The sequence below is a fragment of the Eublepharis macularius genome, chromosome 10 (assembly GCF_028583425.1).
Source record: "Eublepharis macularius isolate TG4126 chromosome 10, MPM_Emac_v1.0, whole genome shotgun sequence".
NCBI classification, from domain to species: domain Eukaryota; kingdom Metazoa; phylum Chordata; class Lepidosauria; order Squamata; family Eublepharidae; genus Eublepharis; species Eublepharis macularius.
Window position 1 is genome coordinate 27,034,866 of NC_072799.1, and position 12,915 is coordinate 27,047,780.

The 12,915-nt window shown below is 42.1% G+C and overlaps 1 protein-coding gene across 2 annotated transcripts; it reads right to left on the bottom strand.

Annotated features, from left to right (window-relative positions):
* Positions 1–640: 640 nt before the first annotated feature.
* On the bottom strand, positions 641–12,557 carry LAMTOR3 (late endosomal/lysosomal adaptor, MAPK and MTOR activator 3). 2 transcript variants are annotated; one of them, XM_054990057.1, is made up of 7 exons: positions 12,456–12,557; positions 9,471–9,518; positions 9,004–9,038; positions 7,637–7,695; positions 5,316–5,449; positions 4,243–4,306; positions 641–1,408 (listed from the first exon to the last, which is right to left on the bottom strand). In XM_054990057.1, exons 2-7 carry the CDS (start codon positions 9,477–9,479, stop codon positions 1,335–1,337), a joined length of 375 nt encoding a protein of 124 aa, XP_054846032.1. In that variant the 5' UTR covers positions 9,480–9,518; positions 12,456–12,557; the 3' UTR covers positions 641–1,334. The 2 variants fall into 2 exon arrangements, with proteins under 2 accessions (XP_054846032.1, XP_054846033.1); XM_054990058.1 differs by lacking the exon at positions 12,456–12,557 and adding an exon at positions 12,383–12,404.
* Positions 12,558–12,915: the final 358 nt, after the last annotated feature.

The window sequence follows — 12,915 nt, forward strand, 5'->3', positions numbered from 1 at the left end:
TGCAAAATAACCTAAAATCCCACATTGCTTTCCAGACAGATGCATGAGAATTAAATACATATGCTCACATTTCTATTTGTATCCTACTTTACACTTCTTTTTGCACAAGTGTGAACCACATGGGGAAAAATGCGTCATGAAGGAACTAACAGTCATGCAATTGCTCTCAGAGTGAAATACATCATCTAGACTTCTCAAACCTCTTTTGTGTGTCAGTGGCTGAAATAATATCAGGTAGGATCCTACAACTTTGTTCCACTGGCATTCACACATTCTTTCAGTGCAAGGACCTTCTTGCTGACACAAGACACTTCTTATGCAGAGCGCAGTCAGAACAAAATGGTAAGCTCCAGTATGTTGGATCCTCAACCTACAGAGCACAACCTCCTTAACTATCCCTTTCTGGTTCACTGAATTTTGTTGTAATATTCTTTTTGATCTTGAAGAAGAATATGCAATTCAATATAGTTTCTTTTTTAAAAAACCTTGCGTTTTCACCAAACTTATCCAGTAAGGAAAACAAATATTCCCATTACCTAGGTTTCTACATTGTATTTTTGGCTTGCAAATTATAAAGGCGTTATGTATCAAAGGATGCAAAAGTTACAAAGCCATCTCTCAAGAAAGAGATCAGACTGTATATCTTATAAATACTTTTATTTAAATTTATTTAGAAACAAGCAAGGGTAAATGAGCCAACAAAGCACCACAATTACATGTCCTTGGACATCAGTGACAACCAGGATGACACAGATTTTATTTTATAAAGAAATCATGTAGAGAGAACAATTACTGGGAACTTTGATTTATGCACAAAACGTGCTTTAGAGCTAGAAAGTATCTGTTAAAAAGCAGTAAACTTTATAAGGTTTTTTTACTCAGTTATCGATTGCATATCAGTGCTAGCAAAAATTCCCCTTTCAATGTTATCTTTGTAAGATAATGCTAAAATAATGTTTTTCTCCCAATTTATGTAATGACAGCGCAGAAGGCAGAGGCCCCCACACAGTAAGGAAGCTGTGGGTAGCATTATTCAATCAAACCATATTTTTCCTGCTTTGGAGCTTTCATGAAATACGATCCACACAATGCATGCCTGAGGTTAACTCCACAGGAGTCACTCAAAGATCCTCATAGTTTAATAGAGGCAGTCACCACTCATCTCTCCCAATCTCGTTTCATATACTAGTGTGTGATTTCAGGTGCAGTGCCATGAAGAGTCTTCCTTTTTAAATTTAAAACAAGAGGATGTGACATTTGCATGACAGGTCATTGAAAAGGACTGACTTCTTTCTCTCTGGTACTGAGATGTTGCATTCTGTAGATGGATTAAATTAAGACACCTCCACAACTTGCCACAACTCTTCAAACAAGGGCGCAAGCTCCTTTTCCAAGCTTACAATCAAACCTACAAATATGGGGAAAAAACCAGAAATCTTTATAGCATACAGAAGGGAGGCATTTGTAAGCACACGCCATCTGCCCTCCTCCCTTTACAGATGAAACTGAAAATGAGTATTTGGAAAGAACCTAAATTTTGCTTCAACTTTTTGGTACAGAAGTGAGCAGCATATAAGAGGGCGATCTCACAGTAGATGACTAAAAGCCAGACTGTGAAGAGGTGAAACAGAATCCAGGCCTGGCACAAAAGGGGAATGTTTTATAGGCTGGGGGCAGCAACAGATACTATTTTTGCTTCGGAGCCAGTCTTTGAGAGAATTATATTTTAAGTCTAATGCTGTGCAAGTACCTTTTCAGCTCAAGATCTGCTAGAGTTCAGAGGCTAGTTTAACATAGCCCTCCCAGATGAATAAAAGCTGCAGAATCAGTTTCTCTAATTGTTGTTCAGCTTGCCTAGCTAGGAGGGTGGCAACTGATATGTTAATGGTGAGCAGACAATGGAATAAGTTTTTCTCCCCTGTAACATAAGGAGTCGTCTTAATAATTGGTTCACTAGAATTTTTGAGATCAACGAGATTAGGTATATATAGCACTAAGCAGGGCTTTTTTTCTGGGAAAAGAGTTGGTGGAACTCAGTGGGTTGCCCTTGGAGAAAATGGTCACATGGCTGGTGGCCTCGCCATCTGATCTCCAGACAGACGGGAGTTTAGATCGCAATCTAAACTCCCCTCTGCCTGGAGATCAGGGGGCGGGGCCACCAGCCATGTGACCATTTTCAAGAGGTTCCGGAACTCCGTTCCACCGCATTCCAGCTGAAAAAAAGCCCTGCCACTAAGTATAAGGGAAGGGGTCTGATTAGAATAAGGAGAAGGACCCCTTTTATTAGAGAGGAGTTAGGAACCCAAGGAATTCAAGGAGAGAAGGGAGTTTCTGAGGAGAGATTCTGGCACAGTGGAAAGATGGCTTCAAGAAGCTGTCAGAACCATCACAAAAACATGGGAACTGAAACTGGGTAATGGCAACATTATTATTCTTACCTCTGACTTCATTATAAGAGAAAGGTACAGTTTAGGTCTGCTTTTATACCTTTCTTTTACTCTGTGGTTATTAAATAGTTTTTCTCACTATAGGATTTTTCCCCTTTATGTATTCAATGGATTTCATAAACCTGGCATTGTTGTTGTTATTCTGCACCTATTCAGAAGTCTAACTCAGCCCACGCTACTTATGGGACTAGCAAAGTAGCTGGAAAGGTTTAGAGGTCTTTATTTGAAGAAGCAGCCTTCGAGAGACGAGAGGAGACAGTTTATTTCCCAGAGCTAAACTGGCATCTCTTCAACCATGTGGTAGCAGTTGAGTTAAAAGAATCATTGCTGTTGGGGGTGGAGGGGGGAAGCGACTATACAACTGGATTCAGCTAGAAGTAACGTAGAATCTGGGCCTGGGGCCAGCTGAATAAATTCCACACCCCAGTGCTAGGATGGAGATGCCTGCAGAGCACTTTTGGCCTCAGAGGACATCGAGTCAATGCCCTTGTAGTGTTGCGAGGCAGCTCAACCAACCAAGAGCTAAAGCAATAATTTTCCTTTTCCTGTTTAGTGGCAAGTGGAACTGTGCAGTCCTGCCCTGCTGGCCTTGGCACAGGATGCTACTACACCTGTTTGGTCTAAGCCACTGTGCTTGCACTGTAAACTGATGCAGCCTGAGAGGATAACCTGCCCCCTCCCAACAGACTGAAACCGTAGTCACACTGCTTCTCACTCCACAGCTAATGGAGAGCTACATTCGCAATTACCATCAACTAAAAGAGCCATATGACTACTGAATGTCCTGTTTATCACCCCACCAAACACACACACAATGAGGTATCAAAACTAATACTGAATGTATAGCTTTTTAAATTACCAGAGTACCTCTGAGCATGTAGGCTTGCCTTCCCCTTAGCTAGCTCTTGTGTATCTGTAGTGAAGGGAAGGGCTTGCAAGTCAGATTTAATATGACTCAAAGCCGCATGAAAGCAACTCTATTAAATCAGATGTTAAAAGAGAAATGCTTCCCTGTGTTAAGAGTACCTTTCAAGTTGAACTCCCATACTGCAAGAGACAGGGTGGCTAGAATCTCTCTCTGTGCCAAGTGGGAACCAGCTGCCAGCCATAAGCCCCACTGGGAAATAGCATTACCCACCCAGTATTGGTGGTCCCTGGCCCCAGGGAGGCTCGATTGGCCTCAACCAGGGCCAGGGCCTTTTCGGTCCTGGCCCCGACCTGGTGGAACTCTCTGTCTGAGGACACCTGGGCCCACCAAGATCTTGTCTCCTTCAGGCGGGCCTGTAAGATGGAGATGTTCTGCCAGGCGTATGGTTGAGGCCATCAGGGTTTCCATCAAATGAGCCTCTCTCCCAGTCTCCTCTATGTCTGTAGGGGAGGGGTATTGACCATCTACCCCCTATATATGAGCAACCACACATGGTTAAGCCGCACCTCCACCTCCATCAGATGCTATATGGTTTTTATACGGTGAGCAGGTGTTTTATTAAAAAGCTGTGTTAATTTATTGTGATTTTATCTTGTATATTTTATCTTCTGTTGTAACCTACCCTGAGCCCACTTGCAGGGAGGGCAGGATATAACAACAACAACAACAACAATAATAAACTCAAAAATGGGGTGGATGCCATGTTGCGGAATGGTTCAAGTCACAGGTGGCACCTCAAACAGACACATGGAGCTCCTAAACCACTGAGTGCATATCTATGTCTGAACAAATGTATTCTACAATGTACTTTGAACCTAGCAATCTGGATACTGAAGATGACAACATGTCTTGATCCTGGAAACATACCTGTATTGGCATTGCTGCTAGCAATGAAACTGACTACCAAAGGTAGCCTATTGAACTGAACCACCTGTAAAAAAGGAGACGGTGACTTCAAAAACAATCAAACAATAAAGGAGCCTTTTCCTGACAGTTGACAAATTATATTTATAAGCAAATTTAATACAAGATAATATAACCAAGTATTCTAAGCAATTAGCAAAAAAAAAAAAAAGATTGCTTTCAACAGTGTTAATACAATCTTCAAAACCACAATTGACTGTGCTGCTCTACTGCAGCTTAGCAGTTCCAACCCTACCACCTTCTATAAGGTACCCTTTTGAAGCTGCTTTATACCTAGTTAGACCATTAGGCTATCAAGGAAAGTATTGTCTTCTCTGACTGGCAGCTCTCCAGCATCTCAGGCAGAGGCCTTTCAGATCGCCTACAGCCTGGTCCTTTTTACTGGAGATGTCGGGGACTGAACCTGGGACCTTCTGCATGCAAAGCAGATGCCCTACCACTCTTGACCATGGACGAATCCTACAAGGTGAGGAATCCTGCTCACACAGTAGATTATTACTATAGTCTCCTTGCTACAAGGATTATATACATCCATAAACATATGTTCATTTATACACACACAACTTCATTTTTAAAGGGCACATGGAGTATACTAGAGGGGTGGAGAAGAATGATGCCCAGGACATTTATGATACAGCAAACTACTCAACAATTGTAAACGTTGTGCTTGAGGGATGGAAGAAGTCCCAGAAAGAAACTAGAGCTGTTTATCTGACTTGACTAATATAAAGCTCACACAATATCACTTCCAAAACCAATCCATTCATCCACAACAAGCAAGCCAAGAAATATTTATTTATTTACTTCATTTATACCCCCGTTCTCCCCAATGGATACTCAAGCTGTCTCATATCATTCTTCTCTCCTCCATATTATTCTCACAACACACCTGTGAGGTAGGTTAGGCTGAGAGAATGTGACTGGCCCAACATCACCATGGTAGAGTGGGGATTTGAACCTGATTCTCCCAGATCCTAATATGGCACTCTAACCACTACACCACAACAGCCTCTTACCTGATACGTGTTGTAATAACAGATGATACTCTTGTTTTTAGAGAGGCCTAGTTTGCTGCCCTGATCTGTTGCAAGCGCAAAAGTTGACAAAAAACCAGGCCGAAGAGCATGCTCTGGAGCATTGTCGTTGGCAACTAGAACAACAACAACAAGAAGACATTCAGTATCTGGCATCTATGTATGTTGCTGCAGAACAACTGGTATTGCTCTTTTTGAAGAGCAGCATGAGCGGTGAAAGTCACAACTCTAGACCTCATAATCAAGAGAAAGAATACTGAGCATTGATAAACAACACAAGGAGTCTTCTAAAGTCATACTACTTGCACTAAGTTGGCACATCTATGAGTGTAAGGACACAGAGAAAGGATTGTTACTGGCCTCCCTCTGGGATGCTGCAGAAGCAGGCCAATTTCAGTCTCACCCAGTCATCTCCTTGCTATTTATTTAATTGGGAATCTCCTTGATCCACCAACACGCTTTAAATGTATGGAGCATGTGTGCATGCACACCCAGGATGTCTGAATCTGTAATAAGTGATCTGGAATACGTTCTCTTGCTTAAGCATTCAAAAAGTGCCTTGCAGGCAGACCAAGAATGTGATACACATGCATGCACAGAGAGAGGCAAGACATTTGCATTTTCATTACAGATTATCAGCATCTCAATAATTTCAGCTTTCAGTTAAGAAAACTCTAGCTTCCACAGCTGTGAATGAAGTTCTGGAAAAGTGCAGGGAGCACCTGGTGAAACTCTCAAGTTGTACTGAGCTAGGCTTCCAATAATCTGGGAGCAAGGATAGGATGCCCTGCACCATTACCTAGCCATCTCCCTGAGCTCTTCTGGCTACCAAAGTACAAATTTCATGCCCTAAGTGTTTCTTCGACTGTTCTAAACCACAACGCTGCACTGAGAGGATTATTCTCTCTAAAAGTCAATCTCTGGCAGATAGTCAGCCCTCTGGTTGAAGAGAAGTCAGACGTTTATTTATTCCAGGTGTCAAATGAAAATCTTTCTCAAGATTGGGACAGTGAGAACAAGAAGCAATACATACTTGCAGATTTGAAAACTAAACAGCTAATTCTCAGGCCTACTTTGTTCAAGGTTCTATACCGTTAAAGTCAGAGCAAGTGACAGGACCTTTTCCCTACAGCCATGGAACTCTTCTAGGCAGCAGGCAGTCGTGGGCCAACTGCCTGTGAGCCCTCTGACTGAGCGGGCTCCCAACAGCTCAGGGGAGGTTAAGGGGGAAGAAGGCACCTGAGGAGGATGTCGGCTAGCAGCTCTGGCTGTCAGAAGCCCAGCAATGGCTTGAGGCATCAAGCTGGCTGCCTGGTGAGGCAGGATTAGGGGGCTAGCGTAGGGGTATGGAGGCTGAGGGGAGGAGCTTGCCCTCTGGGTGATGCTGGTTAACTAAGTGCCCTGGATAATCAAGTGCCAGAACACTATGCTTTTAAGGCATATTTTAATTAGACCGGATAACTTTGAATTCTCCTCACATTTGGGACCATGTCCAGACAGCCCTGAGGGCAGCTTTGCCTTCACTACATCATAAAGTCTAAAAAGGTTTTTGTCTTCACTGGCGTAATACATGAAAAAACAGCTCATGCCGTTACCCAACACTGAAGCACTGAGGAAGTGGCTTACACCCAGCTTCCTCAAACTTAGTACTTTTTTCCAGCAATCCAGGTGAGGAGGAAAGGACATATTGCTCTTCCCGCTGACACATGTCTTCATTGGTTCGTTTCTGCTGGCAGGGAACAACTAATACGCGGAGGGGTCTTGTGCTATGATGATTTTTTTAAAATCCCCCTTTGGAATGAGGATGTAGAGGAATTTGACAGACACTGTACCTCTGAAGGGTGATAGGATCCCACATTGCCATCCATTTGTAATTTGAGCAAAAATATCTTGCCTTTCAACAAAACTGTACTTCAAATACTTAGGGTTGGGATCCAGTGGAAGCGTTCACAAAAAAAGCTGGCAGAGCAGAAATTTCTCTTACGTTGCTCATGTGCCAACAGACAGCTTGCTTCACTTCCTCTGTCAATGGAAAAATGAGCTAGGGTGATTCTGTCCAGTTACTACACACACTGCAGTCTTCTATGAGCCGATGCCGTCCTATGTCCGGAGGGTTACGTGATCCCTAGAAATGCCTTCCTGGGCAGGGTGCCACAGAGGGATGCTGAGAAAGAGAGGAAAGATCCACCTCTGCAAGCACCCTCCATTTCTGCAACCATGGGATCCAGCCTGGAATGTACAGTAATCATTCTCCAGTCAGATATTTCCATTCACTTATCTAAAAATACATAGTTAGCAGTTACCTTTGATAACAGGCACACCATCTCTATCTGACACGACAATAGCATGAAGTCCTTCAACACTGGGGGAGAAAAATGGAGTAGGATTTTAAATATTTTGCATGGCTGTTGCTGCTGCTGTTTTGCTTTTAAGTAACATTCAATTAATCCATTTAACAATTACAATCTTTAATATCAGATGACATTTAAAGGCTAGTTCATGGATTTTCAAGACTGAAATGTATTGTCTGAAAAATAATCTTAAAACACAATCAATATGCAAGTGCACTGCTGTCACCATTCAACCCTAAGGGCTCTTTCATGGGCTGTAAGGTTCGGAGAGTTCTTTCCATTCTTGATCCTTCCAAAAGGACTCAAAGGCATAGGTCCATTTCTGAAACTAAGCCACACTAGACCTACTTTCTGAGAATTCATGGATTCTACTAGGAGCTCCTTGGAAAAAAGATAACAAGCATTTAAGGGACACACAGTTTTAGTCTTCAGTTCATGAATTGCCTGTCTTAGGGTTTGTACTATCGGAAGTATGAAGCCTAGTTACTGATGTGTGTGGCTTTGATCCAAACTGGTATCCATATGTAAACAGAAAGCATTTCCAGATGAGTTCCAAGGTGGGTGACTCCCCCTCTCCAGCTGCAACTCCCTTGCTACTGCCTTGCATGCTGCTCCTCTAAAAGCTGTCTTGGCACTCCTGGCTTCCAGGGGCATATAAGGGGCTACAGGAGGAAAAGTGAGGCATCGAAAGCACCAGCAGAAGATTGAACTGCAGTCCTTTGGATCCTGACTTGGTTTACTGGCAATAAAAGAATTACAAGTAAGAGCCAGTTCCCAACAAAGGCCTTTGGGAAATGTGCAATTAATCTATACTGCAGGATGTCATATGAAAGTACATGAAATATGCATCAATGACATTTAATTTAACCCAAAGATGTCCATATATCAAATAGTTAAAAAGCAGTCAGCTTTTCAGCCCAAAGTTTGAAAAGTTGTCTGTGATATCAGAGCAGCCCAAGAAAATGACCTGCAGCTACCGTCAAGCTCGGCAGCTGAAATATGTAGGTGTAACACAGGCTTACTGTGAGAACAAAGCTGATTAGTCCACGGGAGCAGGAGGATGAAGGCAAACAGAGGAGAAAGCAGGACCATCGGTTTAGATGTTCGGCAACACTCCTTTCCCTTCATACTGATGTGCACAACCAGATAAGGACACAAATATCTATGGCATAGGTACTTAAAAAGCAATGACCATTTGCCATCACTATAGTGAATTTAATGGAAATATATGGGACTTATTCTCAAATTCCATTTCGCAGAAAACGTTAGGATATTTGACAAATGCAAGTGCAGAAAGTTAATCTCAGCAGGCAATTTACCTTGGCAGCTTTTTGTACAGAAATCTTTTCAGATCCTAGAAAAGGAAAACAGAAGTTTCCTGAATCATTTATGTCACATACAAGAAGTGATGCAGTTCCATTCTGGTTTTATTAAACAGAAATGAGCCAGGCTTTACTTACATAGGATGCACGTTTACTTGCCCCATGGAGTTCAATAGAACTGAATTCCAAATAATCATGCCCAAGACTGCCATCATAATTGTTAATACTAACTGGAATCCCCAAGCAACTCAATAAGCATGCAGAGAAAAGAAAGGGTACAAGATGTTTGCCCTTTAAACACAGTCACATGCAGTATGATCCTATGCAGTCCTTTAAACAGTCACTTACAGTGCAATCTCATGAAGTCTAAGACTCTTGAAATCTAATGATGCCTACACCATCAGCATCAAAAATGGGTCAAGCACTGCATTCTGTTCAAGTGTTGCAATGATAATTATACTTACGTCAGCCATGTTATTAAACACTTATGGTCAAATGAATCGTCCAGACTCCTGGAAAAGATCAAGTTACATGTTTTGTGATTAGGTTATCTGCTCTCATATAGTCCCAACCAAGCTCTGTGTTCTACATCTCAGGTTCTCTGTGCCCTCCCCACTTCAGAAGTGATGCAGGTGGTAGCTGCCCCATGGCTGCGGAATGCTTCCCCCAGTTCTTGATGAAGGCTAAGCATTGTTTATTTTCCAACTTCCTTTTGTTTAGTTTGGTCAGCTATTTCCCTTGATGATTATCATTATTATTTCTTGTCTTGTTGGTCTGCTGCTTCCGTTATCTTAGTGGTTTTAGCCATTCTCCTGTTTCTGCTTCATTTTCTATTGTTGCCAATTGGTTAGTACATTGAGTCTTTGGTCTATTTTTATATAGTGTTGAACTGCATTGCATTGTCTGTAGCCACATCCACATTTTGTGGAAGCCAGCATATAAATATGGTGAAAATTTCTATCCCTATCTTCAACCATCTTGGTAATTTGGAAATGGTCATATGGTGCCTTGCCTAGGAAATACAAATCCACAGAAAAGTTGACCCATGACAATTCCAGCCAGTACTAAGCCAATTGTAAGAAGTCTGAAATGCAGGTACTGATTATGGCTTTACTCATGCTGTCACAATTTTCCCTAAATACGGGCTACAAAAAGCCAAAGTTAACTGGCTTCAAATGATTCACGGTTAAGACTGGTTTACAGTCACTTAGTTATGACAATGAATCCCAAAGGATAACAAAAAAGCATAGAGCCAAAGAAATACAAAATGATCCTGACTACAGGACGGTGACATGAAAAAAATTAAGACAGACACGTTGGTTCATTAGAAAAGATAAATTCAGACAGCAGTATCTTTATTAGGACCACCAAAAAAAGTCACAAAATAGCAAGTGATTGTGTTGGATGTTGAGTAAAAAATAACAAAGTGAACAGAGATACTACTGCATGAAGAAAGCCCAAGTCTGTAGATTTTACTGGTCTGGAGCACTGGACCCTGCTTAGTGCAAAATGATCTCAGGGTGGGGCAAGACATGAGGCAGCAATGGCTATACTACATAGATTTAAAAAGCTGTTACTTGGATCCAGGATCAACAGCCAGGCTCCCCATATTAACGGCAGAGAGTATTGCGTTTGCTAACCAACAGGTTAAATAGGTAGACACGGCGCTTCATATTTTATTGGGAGATGCCCATATTATATTTGCAGGGTTTATAAACACAGCAGCAGCATAATCTAACTGAAAGAGAACCAGACTTTATAAAGGCATTTTCTTTAACCCCTTTGTGCTTCTCTTGGCCTCCCGTTCTTTGGCTATCTTGTTTCTTTTGAGTCTCTCTTCTTACTTGCTTGACAAAATTCACGTGTCAGTTTGGGTCACCTATACACAACTGTATGGCTTCAGTAGTTGGTGGTATACCTCTCAAGTGAACAATTAATTATAATGACTATAGTGCATGGATACACCAGGCATAATGAAACAGGTCCATACACACTACCAAATATGCCTAGTGTCTGTAGTGGTAATTGACGATACAATTCATAAGCAAAGTTGCATCTTTTTAAGTCCATTGAAATCAAGAATGGTGCACCTCTGCTTAGAATTGCATTGTTAATTGCTATTTATCAAGTGAAACTGAAACTCTCCCATTTTATTTTTCTGGAAACATATACATAATCAAAAAAAGTAAGTGCTGCTTATTTTCTACTGGCAGGACTTTATCATTTACATGAGCAAATCAGTAGCACTTCCACCTAACTCCGTAACATTTCCTGAAGTTATGGCTTCTTTGTAAAACTATATTGTCAACTTTCCTTTGTGTTGGCTCTAATACACTTAGCATGGAGTAACAGCACTCAGAAATTACAACCCATTCCAACGAAAAAGCAGGTGATGTGAAATCCACAAACTTCTCTAGTTGCCTTCCGAAGAACACAGTAGGCCAATCTCGCTGTTTGAGTATCTTTAGATGGAATGGTTTAATTTGTCTTAATTCATTCTTCCATTTTGAATCAGCTAACAGGCTCCTGTACATTCAAGATGGAGCTATTTTCAAAAACAGAGATGCAACTTGATAAACAGCATCTCTAAGCACATGGAGCATTTCGTTACAAGATACATTGAAAATAATATAGTAGGATTTGAGACCAGGAGCACCTTAGAGACCTTATAAGTTTCCTAGAGTCAAAGTTCCCTTCTTCAGATGTAAGTAGGAATGGGGATCCCTGAGACTTTAAAGACTTAGGGATCTCCATTGCTACTCATATCTGAAGAGGGGAGCTCTAACTCTAGAAAGCTCATATACTGAAAATCATGTTGGTCTCTAAGGTGCCACTGAACTCAAATCCTGCTGTTCTACTGCAGCCCAACACGGCTACTAGCCTGAAAATAATATGGTCAGCTTTTTACTAGAAGGCTGGGCGCTAACGAAAGCATTTAGACTGAATCTCTGAGCATAATCGTTTGGAAACTGGTGAAACTGGCTTCCAAATAAATAAGCTTCAGAAGCTATGATGTTTCACTAATTTTGCTTGTGCACAATAATTTATAGGAACGGTTCACAAAAACTAGCTTACAAGACTGCTCCTTGGACATTGTGGTTCCTGGTCAAACACTTAACCAGCAATTGCATCCCATTTCTAAGCAATCTCACTGAAACACAACGGGCTCCCCCATCGAACACTCTGATTAGATTAACTGAAGAAAAAAAGAGCTACCGACGCTCTTCGCATCAGCCAAGCAATTCAAAGAACCCCCGCCCCGCTGCGGCAAAGCTCCCTATTGACGTCCCCAGAGCAAAGGCAAAGTGGGTGGAAGAAGCTACACCGCCTATGCACCGTTTTGAGCACTGGGTTGGGTCGAAGGCACCTCACGCACCTGAAGCCGCGAAGCGGGCGTTACATCTTTACACCTCCACCCCCGTTTCCCACCCCCCAGAGCCTTCACACACCTGCCTTCAACTACGACCGCGTCCCCTTTAACCCTCCGTCATGTGACTGTCAAGAGGCAACGAGGCGACTCTTTCTTTCCTTCCTGCCTCGTCGCCGCTCCAGTTTTGTCATAGACAGAGAGCCAAAAAAAAGTGCGAATAAGGGCGGGATTTCCGGAAAAAAGGAAAACCGGAAAAGGCCGGAGCCTGACCATTCTAGGACGTGGCGTCTTTATGGTGAAAGGTCGCTTTCTTGTTTTGCATTAGCGGGAAAAGAGCAGGGGTGGATTCGTAGCTGAAAATGCCCACAAGCTGTGGCTGCCAACTCTAGGGTGGGACATTTCTGGAGCTTTGTAGAGCTTGGGAGGATGGAGTTATTTATTGCGTTTACATTATTTGTAGTCTGCCTTTCTGAGACTCAAGGCAGATTACAGAGAGTTATTACAGTCAGTTTCAAGGTCAAGGACATTCCAATAAATAA

Bases quoted from the DNA above. Each gene is read 5' to 3' on its own strand.
- LAMTOR3 (XM_054990057.1), bottom strand. The intron at 4,307-5,315 runs GTAAGAGGCTGT...CCTTTTTTACAG, and splicing joins GTTATTACAACACGTATCAG to GTGGTTCAGTTCAATAGGCT. The intron at 1,409-4,242 runs GTATGTTTCCAG...CCATATTTGTAG, and splicing joins TAGCAGCAATGCCAATACAG to GTTTGATTGTAAGCTTGGAA.